The sequence below is a fragment of the Esox lucius genome, chromosome 6, assembly GCF_011004845.1.
Source record: "Esox lucius isolate fEsoLuc1 chromosome 6, fEsoLuc1.pri, whole genome shotgun sequence".
Classification (NCBI taxonomy): Eukaryota; Metazoa; Chordata; class Actinopteri; order Esociformes; family Esocidae; genus Esox; species Esox lucius.
The window spans coordinates 4,800,146-4,816,603 of record NC_047574.1 but is presented as its reverse complement, the minus strand read 5'-3'; the positions used below and the strand labels follow the sequence as shown (position 1 = coordinate 4,816,603).

Below are 16,458 nucleotides of genomic sequence, written 5' to 3'. Positions count from 1 at the left end.
CAGCAGTTATCACAAAGTGCTTTACAGAGACACCCGGTCTTAGAATGATGTCTCCTGCACCACTGAATAAGACATTTTTGAAATGTTTATTAATGGTTTTGGTCCATTCTCTCTTTGGGCCTTTAAAAAAAGAAAACTCATACTTTATAGGATTGAGTTCATACATTCATACATGTATTTTTATCTTGTTGTCTGTACTCAAAGGTTCGCTATCTGTCTGTACTTTCAACATCAATCCCAACCTGTGTCCTTTTTACCAATCCCCAGCCTGTGACTTCCTTCTTCTACAAGCACTTCACCTGTTCCAATGTTCACGCTCCCGTGCACTGACCTAGATGTACGCACTGCGGAGACAAATTATTTCCTAGAAGGCTGTCTTTACTGCATATGTCTTAGTGTTGAACAGTTAAGCCCTTCTCCCCTGTATCCAAGCGCCAAGACTGACTGGCATGGTCAGGGTTTATTCGAATTGAAGTTAATCCAAGTCAACAGCTGAAGAAAGTATAATTTTTTCCCCCAAAAGTTAGCAACACAAATCACTTTCTAAATTGTCTGCCTTCAATTTGAATTGGCCCCAACACTGATGAGTAGCAAGCCAGGCTGAAATTTTGAAAACGCCTGAGATTTTAGTCTGCTAAAAGAATGTCTTCATTTTCAGGGCAGAACATGTATGTATGGCTTTTTATGCAGTTTATTTTCGTACTCTGTAAGAGTGAATGTGTCCATGGAAAAAGTCCATGGAACTCAGAAGAGTCCAGGTGTATTGCAATGCATTACTTTACATCAAGTTTTCACAGTAAAGTCAATAGTGCTTTAGATAAGGTGTGTACAGCAAATGGGTCTCTGTGGGTGTAGGCCTAAGTACTGTGACAATTTAGCCAATGTCATGTGACAAAGCAAGATTTTATCTTGCATTTTAAGCACTGCCAAGAAATTTGATTCACCACAAAAAAAAAATCTCTGAAAAAAAGTGGGACTGATTGATTAAGAGCTTAAAATAAAGGTTCAAATCTAGCTCATGTGACACGATTGATTGCTCTTTCCTACAGGGGTGTGGGAATGTCTTTTGTGCGTTATCCCCAGTTATCTGCAGTTGTTATGTGTTTCAGGAGCAGCAGCTGGATGAGAAGGACGCTCGACGCTTCCAGCTGAAGATTGCTGAGCTGAGTGCAATCATCCGAAAACTGGAGGACCGCAACGCTCTTCTGTCAGAGGAACGAAATGAGCTGGTGAGACATTCTGGCATCTTCTAGTCAGGAGTATCTTGCTGCTACACTAGGGTGTGACTGTGTGTCAACCATTTATTGAAAAGTTGAGACTTCCACAGAAGAGAAACAGATTTCCGTCACAAACATCAATGTGCTAAAGCCAGGATTCATGTAATGTCTAATTGTTGACATTATATGATAGCTAGGGTATCTGATAGGTGACAATAGCATATCTCCTCTTGTGACTGCATTTTCTTTAGCGTATTGCATCGACTGTTCAATGTTACCCATCAAAGGAATTGCCAAAACCAAGGCTAGCACTATTACGTCAAATAAAACAATTGATTCTGACGACAAGAAAAAGGTACTGGCCATAGGGTTAGGTTTTCCACATGAGCCCTAGTTGCTCTGCATTCATTCAGTATTTGAAAAGCAGCCTAAGATACATTAGAATAAATCACATATGCACATCAAGGTTGAGAAATAAGGAATGGGTGTTGGCATGATTTTGTTATTTTATTATTCTTTTTCGAATACTATTCCGTTACCCGAAATGAGTGGGTGTCTGTTCTAATCTAACGTCGGCTCAGTGGCTGTTAGTGTGAGAGAATACTGAGCGCTCATATGGAGGAACCAGTGTGTAGACATGCAAAACACGGCTAGAAGCCAATATTTATTAACACATAACATTGAGTTTATTGTATGGAGAAGTCCGGAGAAGTTAGTCGGGTAAGCTAGCCAGCTATATGCTATAACTCACCGTTTTCTGTTAGATGCCCCAGCCTGAATTTAGCGTTTTGGAGAGAAATCATTTTAGTAGGTAACAATTAATTAATTCTGTGAATATTTTTAATCTTCGCTTGAATTAGTTAACTTTAGTCCACTTGCTAACAGTACAGGTGCTGGTCATAAAATTTGAATATCATCAAAAAGTTGATTTATTTCAGTAATTCCATTCAAAAAATGAAACTTGTATATTATATTCATTCATTACACATAGACTGATATATTGGGCCACCACTCCGCAACGACATTTGATTGAAGAACAGAAAGAAAAAAAAAACACGTGTGAAGGATAGCATGCCATACAAAAGAAATGTGTATTGTGTGTATTATCGTATTTAAAAGTTCTAGATTGAAATTGTAATTGTAGTGTTTAGAAAAAACATGTTCACAAATTGGTCCGGGGGTTGTGGGGCGGGGGCAACAATAAACATAGTTGTAGGCTACTCGAATACCAACTCAATTTTGGTTATTCAAACAACCGTGCCTGTCGCAGGTCTCTTCATATTTGAAGCAAATGTACCACTTCATTCATTAAACTTACATTTGTTAGCAATTTTGGTGTTTTAGCTGATGCTCTTATCAATAGCGATGACCTTTATGACTGCATGCTTTTCTGACCTGGACCCCCATGGCATTCACAACCTATGGCATGCAAGTGCTGTGTGCTATCAACTGACCTCCATGGGTGTTATTGTATGTCCTTTATATATCATATATTGCATCTCTTTCTTATACTGAGCTTTGAGAGAAAGAGGTATTACTTTGAATCAGAGGTGTATTGGACAAAAGCTTTTGTCACAATGCTGGGTACATTTTCAAATAGACCTATGAATGCTTTAAAAAAAAAGAAATTTAGCTAAATAATGACTTTATTCATCTGCTAGTCAAGAACAATACTGAGTGAATGTTTGCGTGTGTTTGTGTCTGTGTGTTAAGCTAAAGCGGCTGAGAGAGGCAGAGAGTCAGTTCATGCCCTTGTTGGATAAGAACAAGAGACTGTGCAGGAGGAATGAGGAGCTGGCCCATGCATTCAGACGTATGGAGAACAAACTACGCTTTGTCACACAGGAGAACATGGAAATGGTAAAAGGCGCACTGACTTTTGTCTTCCTCATAGAACACAGTGTTTCCTGCACAGCTGCTTAAGCATTTTCTGATATTTCTGAACTTCTGAGGTACAAGAAAATCGGCATATTGCCCAGCCTGCAGTGTTCAGGTCTATTTATGTGAGGGATCTCTTGTTGTGTTCTCACCATAGCAATGGAACTTCAATGTTCCAGTCTAGCTCACAAAAGCCTTGACTGCGACTGATGTTGTATTGGCTTAGGAACAATACCATTAGCTAAGAGTAAAATAGATTGAGACACATTTTTCATAGAAGCACTCTCTTTGACTTTAGGAACAGCATACCTCAAGGTCAAGTTTCCTATTATCAGTTCTGACCCTGCAGAAGATGCTAACAAATATTTATTCAGAAACTGGTTTAATTGGTATTTTTTCCTTATTTTAACCTGGATTATTGGCGACTTACACTGTAAACAAGATTTGTAGTTTTAGGATTGTTATCTTCACGTATGTTAGTGACACGCACAATAGCTGAGGCAACACCAACCCAAATTTGACTTGGCTGAACGGAGCGTCTTGCAAATGAAATCCGGGATTTACCAGAATACTCTTATTGGCCTCAGTAAGAACTATAGGAGTCGTCTGGTACTTTGTTTTCACAGGTAATATCTCAGCTGGTTCAAGGGGACCTGTTTTCCTTGTTCCTGCGCTGTTCTAAAACAATACATGTGTCAGCACACCATCTGTATACTGAATATAAATGTATTTGAACATGTAGTGCAGTAATGTTTTTGATTAAATTGATCTTTTGGAATAGCTCTTTTGCATCACATTTGGTGCCGGTTTCGTATGACCTTAAACAGAATATCTGCATTTTTAACCCGCTCCTTTCTTCTCCAGAGAGAAAAGGTGGGTACTATAAGAAGGCCCAGCTCTCTAAACGACCTTGACCAGAGTCAAGAGGAGAGGGAGATCGAGTTCCTCCGACTACAGGTGTTGGAACAGCAGAACATTATTGACGACCTGTCAAAGGTACATGACAACAACACCCTCGTCTCTCTGTCCGATGCCGTCTCTCGCTCTGTCTTGATCTGTCCCTCCGACATTTTGATTCTCTTCTTTCTCTCCTGTCCCTCCTCTTTCATTCGCTAGCGAATACGCTCACTCTCACAGTCGCGTTAACCAGAGGGCTTGACATTCCCAGTCACATACAGAACAGAACAAGTATTTGATGCACTGCCAATTTTTCAGGTATTCCCACTTAGAAAGCATGTAGAAGTCTGTGGCTAGGCCACTCCAGGACCTTGATATGCTTCTTAGTTGCCCTGGCTGTGTGTTTCGGGTCATTGTCATGCTGGAAGACCCAGCCACGACCCATCTTCAATGCTCTTACTGAGGCAAGGAGGTTGTTGGCCAAGATCTCGCGATACATGGCCCCATCCATCCTCCCCTCAATACGGTGCAGTCGTCATGTCCCCTTTGCAGAAAAGCATCCCCAAAGAATGATGTTTCCACCTCCATTCTTCACGGTTGGGATGGTGTTCTTGGGGTTGTACTCATCCTTCTTCTTCCTCCAAACACGGCGAGTGGAGTTTAGACCAAAAAGCAAAATTTTTGTCTCATCAGACCACATGACCTTCTCCCCTTCCTCCTCTGGATCATCTAGATGTTCATTGGCAAACTTCAGACGGGCCTGGACATGCGCTGGCTTGAGTAGGGGGACCTTGCATGCGCTGCAGGATTCTAATCCATGACGGCGTAGTGTTTTACTAATGGTTTTCTTTGAGACTGTGGTCCCAGCTCTCTTCAGGTCATTGACCAGGTCCTGCCGTGTAGTTCTGGGCTGATCCCTCACCTTCCTCATGATCATTGATGCCCCACGAGGTGAGATCTTGCATGGAGCCCCAAATCGAGGGAGATTGACCATCATCTTGAACTTCTTCCATTTTTCTAATAATTGCGCCAACATTTGTTGCCTTCTCACCAAGCTGCTTGCCTATTGTCCTGTAACCCATCCCAGCCTTGTGCAGGTCTACAATTTTATCCCTGATGTCCTTACACAGCTCTCTGGTCTTGGCCATTGTGGAGAGGTTGGAGTCTGTTTGATTAAGTGTGTGGACAGGTGTCTTTTATACAGGTAACAAGTTCAACAGGTGCAGTTAATACAGGTAATGAGTGGAGAACAGGAGGGCTTCTTAAAGAAAAACTAACCGGTCTGTGAGAGGCGGAATTCTTACTGGTTGGTAGGTGATCAAATACTTATGTCATGCAATAAAATGCAAATTAATTATAAAAAAATCATACAATGTGATTTTCTGGATTTTATTTTTAGATTCAGTCTCTCAGAGTTGAAGTGTACCTATGATTAAAAATAACAGACTTCTATATGCTTTTTATGTTGGAAAACCTGCAAAATCGGCAGTGTATCAAATACTTGTTCTCCCCACTGTAAACTGCTGATTTTAATCAAATGGAATGGATTTGTACTCATATAACAGGGTCTGGAATTGCAACAGCTTATATCACAGTATACAGTGTATGCTGTTCAGTCATGTGGACGTATTGCATTATACATGTATTTTTTTATTCATTTCCTAGGCGCTGGAGACTGCTGGATATGTGAAGACTGTGATTGTAAGTGTTCAGGTCCTTCTGTCAGGTCTATAAACATAGTAGAATCCTCCTAACACCAAAATCTCCTGCGGTGTCTCGGCCTGTCGTGGCCTCTGTGTAGTGGGTGAAAGTGGTTAGCTAGTTCAGAGGCAAAGTAACGAAATGTCTGGGGTCCCCCAAGGGGGACGTTTGAGAATCAAAAGTAGGTGCATAAACCCCTCATTACAAAGGTTTTTCCTTTCATTTGTCACCCGTCGGTATTTGGGTCTTTATATTTTTATATGTCCACTTATGAACGTTGGGTTGAATGTGATTATGACACATTTAAATTCAGAATGATGTCTGAAGAAAAGAGGCAGTCCCATCTCAGATTGTGGTGTGTCACAGAAACAGTTGTTTCCTTCAGTGGACAGTTGATGGAAAAGGTTATGGGGCAAGATAACAGTAGTCTCGAGAATCGGTCTATACTGTTACCGTTCTGAGATATGCAGAAATGAGATACCTACTCTCGCTTCATCTCTCTGTGTTTATCGCTGAATCTGCTTGTTTTCTCATGTTTTACTTGTCTCCTCCAGGAGAGGGACATGCTGCTGAGGTACAGGCGACAGGGAACCGGAGGAAGGAAGAAAGCTATTAAACCATGCAAGCCGGTGGTGGAGACCTTCTTTGGTTATGATGAGGAGGCGTCCGTAGATTCAGATGGTTCCTCCATCTCCTTCCACACAGACAGGACACCCTGCACTCCGGACGATGACTTGGAGGAGGTGCGAGAAGGAGACGGGTGTTGTCTATCCAGGGGGGGTGTGACAGTGAGAGGGGGAGAGAGAGAGGAAAGGAGAGAAGGAGGGAGGGAAGGTGGGAGAGAGAGAGAGGAGGGAGGGAGAGAGAGGGAGTGAGGGATGGATGGAGATGGAGAGACAAGTGAGAGACAGAGTTTTTGTCACTTGATTGCTCCCTAATGGTTGGTTGGGATATTGGGTTGGTCGTGAATTATGAATGTTTTTGGGAGTGTTTCTTCACTACTGATTTGCTGCAGTCAATTATACAAGTGTAAATATGCAACACAATGTGCTCTGAGGATCAATAGTCTTATACATAATGTGCTGTTTGTGATGTTGTGCTTTAGTTACCATAGTGACTGACAGCAATAACCTCTTAATAGCCTCCCTAGATCAAATCAAATATTTATTTTGTCACATTCTATGTAAACAACAGCTGTGGATTATCACCCCACTAACAAAGCAGAGGTAAAAGAAAATAAAAGTGAACCAAGAATACAAACACGTGCAAAAGGACAGAAACAGAGTAACACAACAGTGTCTGTATTCACACAACGAATGAAGAATAACCGACGATTGAATACTATGGGGGTAGTGAGGGGGCATTGCGTTGGCGTGTGGGTTTTAGCTGGACCACAATGTGAAAAGTTAATAAAACTGACCACGCTTCCTGTCTTTGTGCCGGCCTGCCTGTTTGTCTGTCTGTACGCCTGTCTGCCTGCCCGCCTGCCCGTCTGCTGCTCCGCCTGTCTGCCTGCTTGTGTTTCTCCAGGGTATGATCAGGGAGGAGCCGGAGATGAGGTTTCGCCAGCTGACAATGGAGTACCAGGCTCTCCAGAGAGCGTATGCACTCCTACAGGAGCAGGTCGGCGGCACGTTCGACGCAGAGAAGGAAGTCAAGGTATCGGGGTGCTACAACGTGACCGCGGTGACGCCGTTGTGTCCACCATTTCAAGTACCGGGCCATGATCACTCTGCCTTCACTGGCGTAGTTTAATGTTTGAGTGAATGTTTTATTGACGTCGGTGGGATAACCTGAGCGCTGAGCTGTGTGGAAAATCGTTGGTCTTCTCTGTATGTGTATATTGACTGTTGCTCTTTCCCCTTCACAGACCAGAGAACAGTTGCACGCGGAGCTCCTTCGTTACCAGACCAGGGTGCAGGACCTGGAGTGTGTTCTGTCCCAGCAGGGCCAGGTGCAATGCCTGACAACACATGCACATGCGAACGCACACACACAGACAGGAAACCACACAAGACACACACATTTACATACGTGCACAAACACATAAACCCATACATATACAGAGTATGTATGTACATAAACACGTAGGCAAACACTGTTCTATTGCACTGATTAGTGTTTGTGTGTGTGTGCGTGTGTGCGTGCGTGCGTGTGTGCATGTGTGTGTAGGATATGAAGTGGATTGAAGAGAAGCAGGCCCTGTATCAAAGAAATAAAGAACTTATAGAAAAGGTATACACAGGGTATTTAATTCAACTTTTATTTTTACAGCGTATTCTTTTGTGGCCAATAACTGTTTCCTCCTGTCGTCGTTAGATCAAGCACATGGAAACAGAGGAATCACGTTTGAAAAACGATATTCAGGACGCCAGAGACCAAAATGAACTCCTTGAGTTCCGGATCCTTGAACTTGAAGTGAGTGGGGTATTATCAGTGTGCTGTGCTGTGTTAGGTAATTAAACGAATCCGGTATTACGTCTTACAGACAGTCTGTTGGTCTGGTCCCCCGATCTGTTTCACGACGAGTCGACTGGACAGGAACCAATCAGTCAGGGATAAATCATATTATATGTGCTAATGCTGAATCACAGTGACTAGGGAAAACTTCCAAAGGCTCGGGCTCCTGGGGATGTTTTTTTCTTCTGGACCTCAGGAAGTAGTGGCAGCAGGTAGCCTAGCTGTTAGCGCAGCAGAACGTTGTTGGATCAAATCCCTGAAACAGCAAGATGAACAACCTATAATTTAGTCCCTGAGGCAGGTAGCCCGTAATTGATCCCAAGATCTTGCTGTAACTGTAAATGTAAATTTACCTGTTAAAATAAATGCTAATTAAGAGGCAAATATGGAACCAGGCTTCTTCAAAATGCCTACACACACTGAGTGTATTTCCGCTGTCACCATGTAGGAGCGGGAGAGAAGATCACCAGGCATCAATTTCCACAACGTCCACTTCTGTCATGGTCTGAGTCCCCTGCAAGTTTACTGTGAGGCTGAAGGAGTCACAGTGAGTATGTCTTATTTTATAGATCAGTGATATAGGACTGTACTAGGGAGGACAGTCATCCTGAATTATTGGAGAAATTGATATTTCTGTTGTTTGGCCAAACACAAGGCTAGCTGAAGCCCAGGCAGGGCTAAGGGAATTGTCTGGGGTGCAGGTGTTACGGGTCAGTTTGGATTAGATGTAAAGATGAGCACTGGGGTGTCCTGGGGTGTATGGACCAAACAGAACCAAAGACAAGCAACAGAAGCAAACAAAACCTAACAGAATAAACAGAGCCAAACAGAAAAAAAGAAACAGGAAGTGACACACCTGAATTTGTTCAATGTAAACTCCTGCTTACATGAGTTCACATTGCAGAACGTTTCCCGCTACAGCAAAGCCTCCCATTTTGCAAAACGTTCATAGCAACTGTTCACCAAGGTCCGTGTCATGCCCTTGATGTTCTTTCACCCCCCCCCCCCCCCACCCCCCCCCCGGCAGGACATCGTCATCACAGAGCTGATGAAGAAGCTGGATATACTGGGGGATAACGCCGTAAGTGTATGTTCATTTCCTATGTACATGTATGTACATGTATGTGTGTAGTGGACTCCGTCCCCTAACATCAACGGGCTCAGTTGTCCACCCGTCAGTCTACTCTCTGTTCATTTAACTGCTGTTTGTCTGATACTGAGTGTCAGGGTGTCTGTGTTCCCTATTTACCACGCAGAACCTTTCCAATGACGAGCAAGTGGTAGTTATTCATGCCAGGACCGTCTTAACCCTCGCAGAAAAGGTATTTGGAAAAGTTTAAGTCAGAGTTAGTCTCGTTAGTCTCGGTTTGGTTTCAGTCCCGGCCTTGATCTTGAATCCCTGTCTCAGACTTTGCACGAGTCCAGGAGTTGAGAAAAAATGAATTGATGTTTTATTTTATCGGCTTAACGTTCTGCTTATTTTGTTATGTTCCCCATTTAGTGGCTTGAGAATATAGAGGTCACCAAAACAGCTTTATCACAGAAAATGATGGACATTGAAAGTGAGAAGGTAAATGGCTGATCTGCATTTTCATTTAACGTCTTCCTTTTTTAGCATGTTGCTCCAGTTATTTAATGTATTGCTGATGCATGCATGTGTATGTGTGTGTATATATATATATGTTTTGTTGACTGGGAAGGACTATATATGTTAGCTGGTCTTTAAAAGGTTGTGGCCATCAAGGGGCATCGATCAGAATGCAGACAAGATGTTCCTTTTAGATAATATATTAGAATAAACGTTTCAGCTTGTATTTGTGTGTGGTTCTAAAACAGAGATACAGACATAAATCAGTAAATGAAGACTATATAAATGCCAAATAGTTATTACATGCCTAGCAGGTATATAATAAACAAAACTAATTTGCAACAAAACTATAATCAAATTATAGTTTTGTTATATAACTTAAATGCAGTAGTACACTCTCTGCTTGTTCAAAGATTAATTTTTGCAAATACACTGCAACAATACCCAACATTCTAAATAGAAAAACATAATTATAAGACACATAATTCCTCCTTAACGTAAACAACGTTACACATTGTGCAAGAACAACCTCAAATATTTCAAATGTAGATATATAAGGCTTGCAAAGCAACACCTACATTATATATATATATATATATATATATATATATATTGCGGTCTAAAAAATTAAACATGCGGGCAGTGCAAGTCTCCGCCATTACACAATAACAAGCAGCAACGTGCTACGACCTCATTACAGCACAATATACAAAGCGAACAACAATATCCGTTTTACTTACTGGTAGTTGCACGCACACAATTGTAAGAACTTAGATATAATTACAGTAACACTATATAATATCTATAATTCAACTGCACAGTCTTGCAGCGTCAGCTCCCTCTTCCAAACTTTCTCGAAACTGAATTTAAAACTATCTTCCTCAGCGAACAGCCGAGCGCAGTGGCGCTCCTGATTGGCCGATTCTCAAACAGCCAATTTACCTGCCTGAAAGGGTCGTCCTTTGTCACAATATATATATATATATGCTTCCATAAAAATAATAGGCAAATAGCAATACGTTGTGGGTGGATCTACATTGTATAACTTACAGGTAATACCTTTAGTAGGAGTCTTTAGCCAGAGACTAAATCTGTTTATCTTGTGTGTGTTCGTGTTATTTTCAGCATCTCTTTAGTAAACAGAAAGGATATCTGGATGAGGAGTTGGACTACAGGAAACAATCCATGGATCAAGCACATAAGGTGAGAGCGGCAGATTCAGTCACGTCTTTATTACAGTTCTGTCTACCTGTGTGTTCAGTTGAAACATATCTGAGGCAGATGCAGCATCCAATTTGAACCGGTTTGCCATTGCCACCAAATAATACCACAGCAAAATGATACAGTATGTGTATTTATTTGGTGATTATTATACATTTTGTAGGAGTTGAGTCATCGATTCGCTTGTCTCAGAAGTTCCTCGACTAGGGTCATTACATGAGTATTAAGTGTCTGCGGGGATTGTCCTGGGCATATATCCCTTGTGTCTACAGAGCATCAGTATACAAAGCAAGGGTCTAAAACAGTTAACATCAAGGTCTGTTGCTACTGTATTACAAGGTGTCCATGAAAGACCATTATTACAGCAGGCTAAGTGGTCCTCAGAACACGTCACTGTGCAGGCTCCCAGTCCCCCCTGTTTAGCAGGAACTCTGCCCTCTAGTGGCCGTTAGGTGTAACACAACTCCTCCCTTCCTCTTCTTTCTCCCTGGCCTCCCTCTCTCCTGTCCCCCGTCCCCTCCCTCCCGTCCCTCTCTCCTGTCCCCCGCCCCCTCCCTCCCGTCCCTCTCGCCTGTCCATCTCCATTCCTCCGTCCTTCCACCTCCCCGCCCTAAGCATATCCGTCCCTCTCTGCCTTTCCATCCCTACCCATCTCTCTGTCTCCCCACCATTGCGCTCCTCCCTGTCTGTCTCCTACCCTGCCCCCCCCCTTCAGAGGATCTTGGAGCTGGAGGCGATGCTGTTCGATGCCCTGCAGCAGGAGGCCGGTGCGAAGATGTCAGAGATGTTGTCAGACGATGAGAGGGAGACTCTCCGCCGGGCAGTGGAGCAGTGGAAGAGAGGGGTGATGGCGGAGCTACGAGAGAGGGACTCACAGATCCTCAGGGAGCGGATGGAGCTACTACAGCATGCACAGCAGGTGAGTGAAGGGACAGTTATCACTGTATCTACAGTACGTGAGTGAAGGGACAGTTATCACTGTATCTACAGTACGTGAGTGAAGGGACAGTTATCACTGTATCTACAGTACGTGAGTGAAGGGACAGTTATCACTGTATCGACAGCAGGTGAGTGAAGGGACAGTTATCACTATCTACAGTAGGTGAGTGAAGGGACAGTTATCACTATTGTGATGGCAATTTCTAAAGTCCAAACTATTTACGAAAATGGTAGGTAAGACAGAGGAAAACTCAAATGCACAATAATCAGTTTATTCTTGCAAGGAGAGAATACACAGGTTACCAAGTAACAATGAATAATCTCTAAAGTAAAACAGGACAAGCATCATCATTTAAAGGAGAGTAAAAAGGGGTGTGGTAATATGTATGTCAATAAAACACATTCACATGGTAAACCTTTTCAACCTTTTAGGAGTCACAATGTCTGGACACCCAAGGATAGACCCTAAAAGTGTTATACAGATTAACTAATTTACGAGTAACTAATCCACTAGTGCCGGTCAAGGATGCTGTTCAAGGATGTCTCCCTGAGACAAACACCAGACCCCACTCTACCTACATTCCTTTACTTATCTAAACATGGGGACTCAGTCCTTTAATCAGTAAGAACACATCAGTGGAAGAAATTTCCCTGACACTATCTACAGCAGGTGAGTGAAGGGACAGTTATCACTGTATATACAGCAGGTGAGTGAAGGGACAGTTATCACTGTATCTACAGCAGGTGAGTGAAGGGACAGTTATCACTGTATCTACAGCAGGTGAGTGAAGGGACAGTTATCACTGTATCTACAGCAGGTGAGTGAAGGGACAGTTATCACTATCTACAGCAGGTGAGTGAAGGGACAGTTATCACTGTATCTACAGCAGGTGAGTGAAGGGACAGTTATCACTATCTACAGCAGGTGAGTGAAGGGACAGTTATCCTTGTTTTTACAGCAGGTGAAGAAACAATTGATTGTGTTGAGTCTATAGATTCCACACACAGCAGAGAAATGTTGATTATTACCGTGGATTCTCATGGCATATCCTGCAGGTAAAGATAATGAATTGTTAATACTGAGTCCATAGCACGAACAGACGTTGAAATACAAATAAATATCTGGTGGACCTGATTCCCTGTAAAGTTATCCAATACTCAGCTTCCCTGCATCAATACTGAGAATTTTATTTGATCATCTTCATACTTAATCCTTTATCTCCTGCTGTCCTTAGAGAATCAAAGAACTGGAGGAGTGGATAGAGACACAGAAACGGCAGATAAAGGAACTAGAAGAAAAGGTAAATGCAGACAAGGTGTTCATTTAGTCAGTGAAAGAGTACTGTATTATTTTCTTTAATTGGACTGTTCTCTTAGTAGATTCATTTATTCAGTTGGAATCTGACTTGGAATAGAAATGCTAGTTAACATCGCTGCTCAAGATTGCTTTGTCATTTTTCGTCTGACAAAAATGACTCTCTCTCTTCTTTGTTTTATCCTCTTTTCATTTCTTCAGTTTCTATTTTTATTTTTGTTTTTTTCTTTAGCTTTTATTCTTTGGTCATAGTTCTGCCAGAAAGCCAGAACAAGTATGTATTTTATCTAAATGTATTTTCTATTGCTTTACTTGGTGAATTAAACAATGAATGTGTATAATCACAATGATAATAATACATATCTGCCCATAGGTTCCCACTGTCTTCAACATTTGGATTAAGAGGATAGGTTGTGAGAGACTTGCCCAAGGCTTCTCTACATGGGAAAACCAGTCAACCAGTCTACTATGCTGCAACACTAACTTGAGAGAGGCCTCTGTGACCATGTTTTTGACAGACGGAACAAGTGTTTTCACGTCAAGTTACCTTAAACCTGACGTCTGTCCCTCGTTGGGGTGACATTATTGATGTCCTGTCGTAGGACTCTAAAAGAATTCCTCTCTTTCGATGAAGATTTCAGTGGAATTTAATGACTCTTAAATGGACGCATTTTGTGTTTTTTTTTTCCCTGCTAAGCAGGTGGTGCTCTGGTCGCTTCCCTTTGGAAGCATTAAGAAGAGGATAAAGATAGATAGATGGATTGATTGATTAATTAATTGATAGAAGTGTTAATATGGCTATAACCAAGTCGGATTCGCCCAGAGTAGGGCTTGAACAGAACCCAGTACCTAAGCCAAGAGATCCGAACATCTTCATGAGGTCACTAGGTGTTGAGTTAAGGTACATTGGAGAAGTGAGAAATGTTTCCATCAAACCTACCTTTCAGACACTCCAATGAAGCTGAGGGTTTTCTACAATGGACACCATACCACTGTTTACACTGTTTGACCACGTTGTCATAACTCTCACAAGGAGTGAGCCTCAGCTATGAAGACACAAATAGAGCCCGCCAACTTTTAAAATCATTACGTTTCAGCAAGTGTCCCCTCTACCAATGGTTTCAAACGTGTCTAGTCCAGCCATGCTGTGGGACCTCGTAGCTCCTCAATCTCAGTGTTTGAAATGAAACCAGAAGCCAAACTGTGGTACTAATATACACTATTATTATTTTGGTTTTTTTATGTAAAAGGGGCAAAATATTTTAAATACATTCCTCCAAAAGGGAAATAAATGAAATGCAAAGCATTTTCTTTTTTGACAGAGTTAGGAAGGTGCTTTCGATTCTTTTAGACTTTACTCAGATTATGCAAATCTCGTCTAACCCCTTGGTGCTTGGGAGAGGTCGGGATTGCTTCAGATTGGAGTCTTGGTTGGTGCTGAATGTCCTGATGATACAAAGACCTCCCGTGAAATTGCAATGACTCATGTCACGTGAAGGAAAATAAAGTAAGAAAGATGTATTTTATTCATTGTTGCCCTTAAATGGGATAATGCCCGCTTTTATTAAATACTAAACCTTCATTAACAAGCACAGGTGCACACACACACACACACACACACACACACACACCCATTAACAAGTCTGGATGTACATTCAAGCACTCACTCGCATGCAGGCAAGCGCACACGTACCCACTGAAGTCCGAATGAATTATCAACCCTGGACATATTCTGAAAAATCTTTATACCACACTAAACTGCCCTGGAAAGGTCAACTTTAACTATGATTGTAGTCAAACATATTTTATCTTTTATATTGGCTGGGTATATTGTCTGATTCATGCAGTATTTTGTTTGCTGACACAAGAGGCCACGATATCAGAATATGTTATGGATTATCTGAAATTGCTGTCTGTCTATACAAAATTACTTTCATGTCAGATTTTCCTCTTCTTTTTTTTTGACATGGTTACTGGGTTCTGCCTTTTCTAGGGCAGAATAGATGAAAAAACTCCACCACAAATAAATGCACAGGTAAGAAGAATATCATATGGATGCTATGACACTTGGTGTCTGGAAATTAATTTATTTATTATTATCATTATTAACAAATGTTGAATATTGTTTATATTTTGATATATTATTTTTTTTATATCCAAGTGATGTTTTTGTTTGATTAAAGTTTAACGTGTAAAGTAAAAGGCTCAGTTTTCTGTGCGGAGAACAAACAGTAGAGGGAGCCGCAGTACAGGAAAATAAGCTTTCGTTGCCATAGCAATACAGACGCCTAGCTAGTGCTGTTGCTTCTATTCAATGCATTTGTTCCCTGTAGGACTATGGGCTACTAGCTGTGCGAGGGCTGTAAGAGAAATAGAAGGGGGAGTAATGGAAGAGAAATAAGACTGGAGGAGGAGGAGAATTGTCCTTGTGAAATATAGGCCTGCGCCAGAGGGCATCTAATAGACAGCCACTCAGGAACAAAAGAACAAAAACAGTGACCCCAAATGCCCTGCCTTCTGAGACTAAGGTACAGTTTCAGCCCACAGCCATGGTGACTACTGATGTTATCTCTGGCAGGCATAGTAAGTGGATCAGTGGAGTGGGAGTATGCACTTCCTGCTGTATTCAAAGCCAGACGTCCTCGGTGTACGGCACAGGAAGATTGAACTGGTCCTCAGAGAACAGGACTCTACGCGACGTAGTGCTGTGTGCGTGCAAGCTGTTTAGCGGGTGTCTACATAACCAGCCCTTTCACAATTGCATAGCAGTAGTCAGACACAGCATTATTCTGCTCTCTGAGCACGAGATCCAGTGTTGAGGACTTGAGGTGTTGATTTCCAACATATGCGTAGAACAGCCTTTGGTGTAAAAATAAAATAAATCGCTCATCCAGCAGAACCACCGAACATCAGAAACGTGGATGTATGTAGAAAGAGTTACTGATGTAGGCTCAATATGTGCATTAGATTCAAGGATGACCTATGACTGCCCCGGGCAAAAAACAACCTCCTTTATTGTTATGTGAGCTTTCGCGTTTGGATTTTTTTTTTTACACGCGATTCTCAGACGTCCGTGGTGAAACATTAACACAGCATTCAATTTTCGGTTACTTGGGTCAACGTCTGGAGGTGGAGTTTCCACAACTCTCATTAGTTGCCTAATTGTAATCCTAAGGGAAGTTCACTGGTTTGGCAATTATGACATGCTGATGTGCGCATGATCTATTCTACCCTTTCCTCGG

The 16,458-nt window shown here is 42.0% G+C and overlaps 1 protein-coding gene across 15 annotated transcripts in view; it reads left to right on the top strand.

Moving 5' to 3' along the window:
• jakmip3 (Janus kinase and microtubule interacting protein 3) overlaps nt 1-15,349 on the top strand; it is a 40,454-nt gene extending 25,105 nt beyond the window's left edge. For 5 of the 15 annotated variants that reach the window (XM_034292853.1, XM_034292854.1, XM_029120338.2 and 2 more), the window contains exons 6-23: nt 1,110-1,229; nt 2,931-3,077; nt 3,960-4,091; nt 5,658-5,693; nt 6,248-6,436; nt 7,224-7,352; nt 7,564-7,647; nt 7,866-7,928; nt 8,013-8,111; nt 8,602-8,700; nt 9,181-9,240; nt 9,410-9,475; nt 9,655-9,723; nt 10,867-10,944; nt 11,678-11,881; nt 13,137-13,202; nt 13,449-13,490; nt 13,590-15,348. In XM_034292853.1, the coding sequence (XP_034148744.1) occupies nt 1,110-1,229; nt 2,931-3,077; nt 3,960-4,091; nt 5,658-5,693; nt 6,248-6,436; nt 7,224-7,352; nt 7,564-7,647; nt 7,866-7,928; nt 8,013-8,111; nt 8,602-8,700; nt 9,181-9,240; nt 9,410-9,475; nt 9,655-9,723; nt 10,867-10,944; nt 11,678-11,881; nt 13,137-13,202; nt 13,449-13,490; nt 13,590-13,796 (1,890 nt within the window). In that variant the 3' untranslated portion in view covers nt 13,797-15,348. Of the gene's footprint in view, nt 1-1,109; nt 1,230-2,930; nt 3,078-3,959; nt 4,092-5,657; nt 5,694-6,247; nt 6,437-7,223; nt 7,353-7,563; nt 7,648-7,865; nt 7,929-8,012; nt 8,112-8,601; nt 8,701-9,180; nt 9,241-9,409; nt 9,476-9,654; nt 9,724-10,866; nt 10,945-11,677; nt 11,882-13,136; nt 13,203-13,417; nt 13,491-13,589 lie in introns of all 15 variants that reach the window. The other 10 variants (XM_034292861.1, XM_034292864.1, XR_004575816.1 and 7 more) reach the window with 9 other exon arrangements.
• The last annotated feature ends 1,109 nt before the right edge of the window (nt 15,350-16,458 follow it).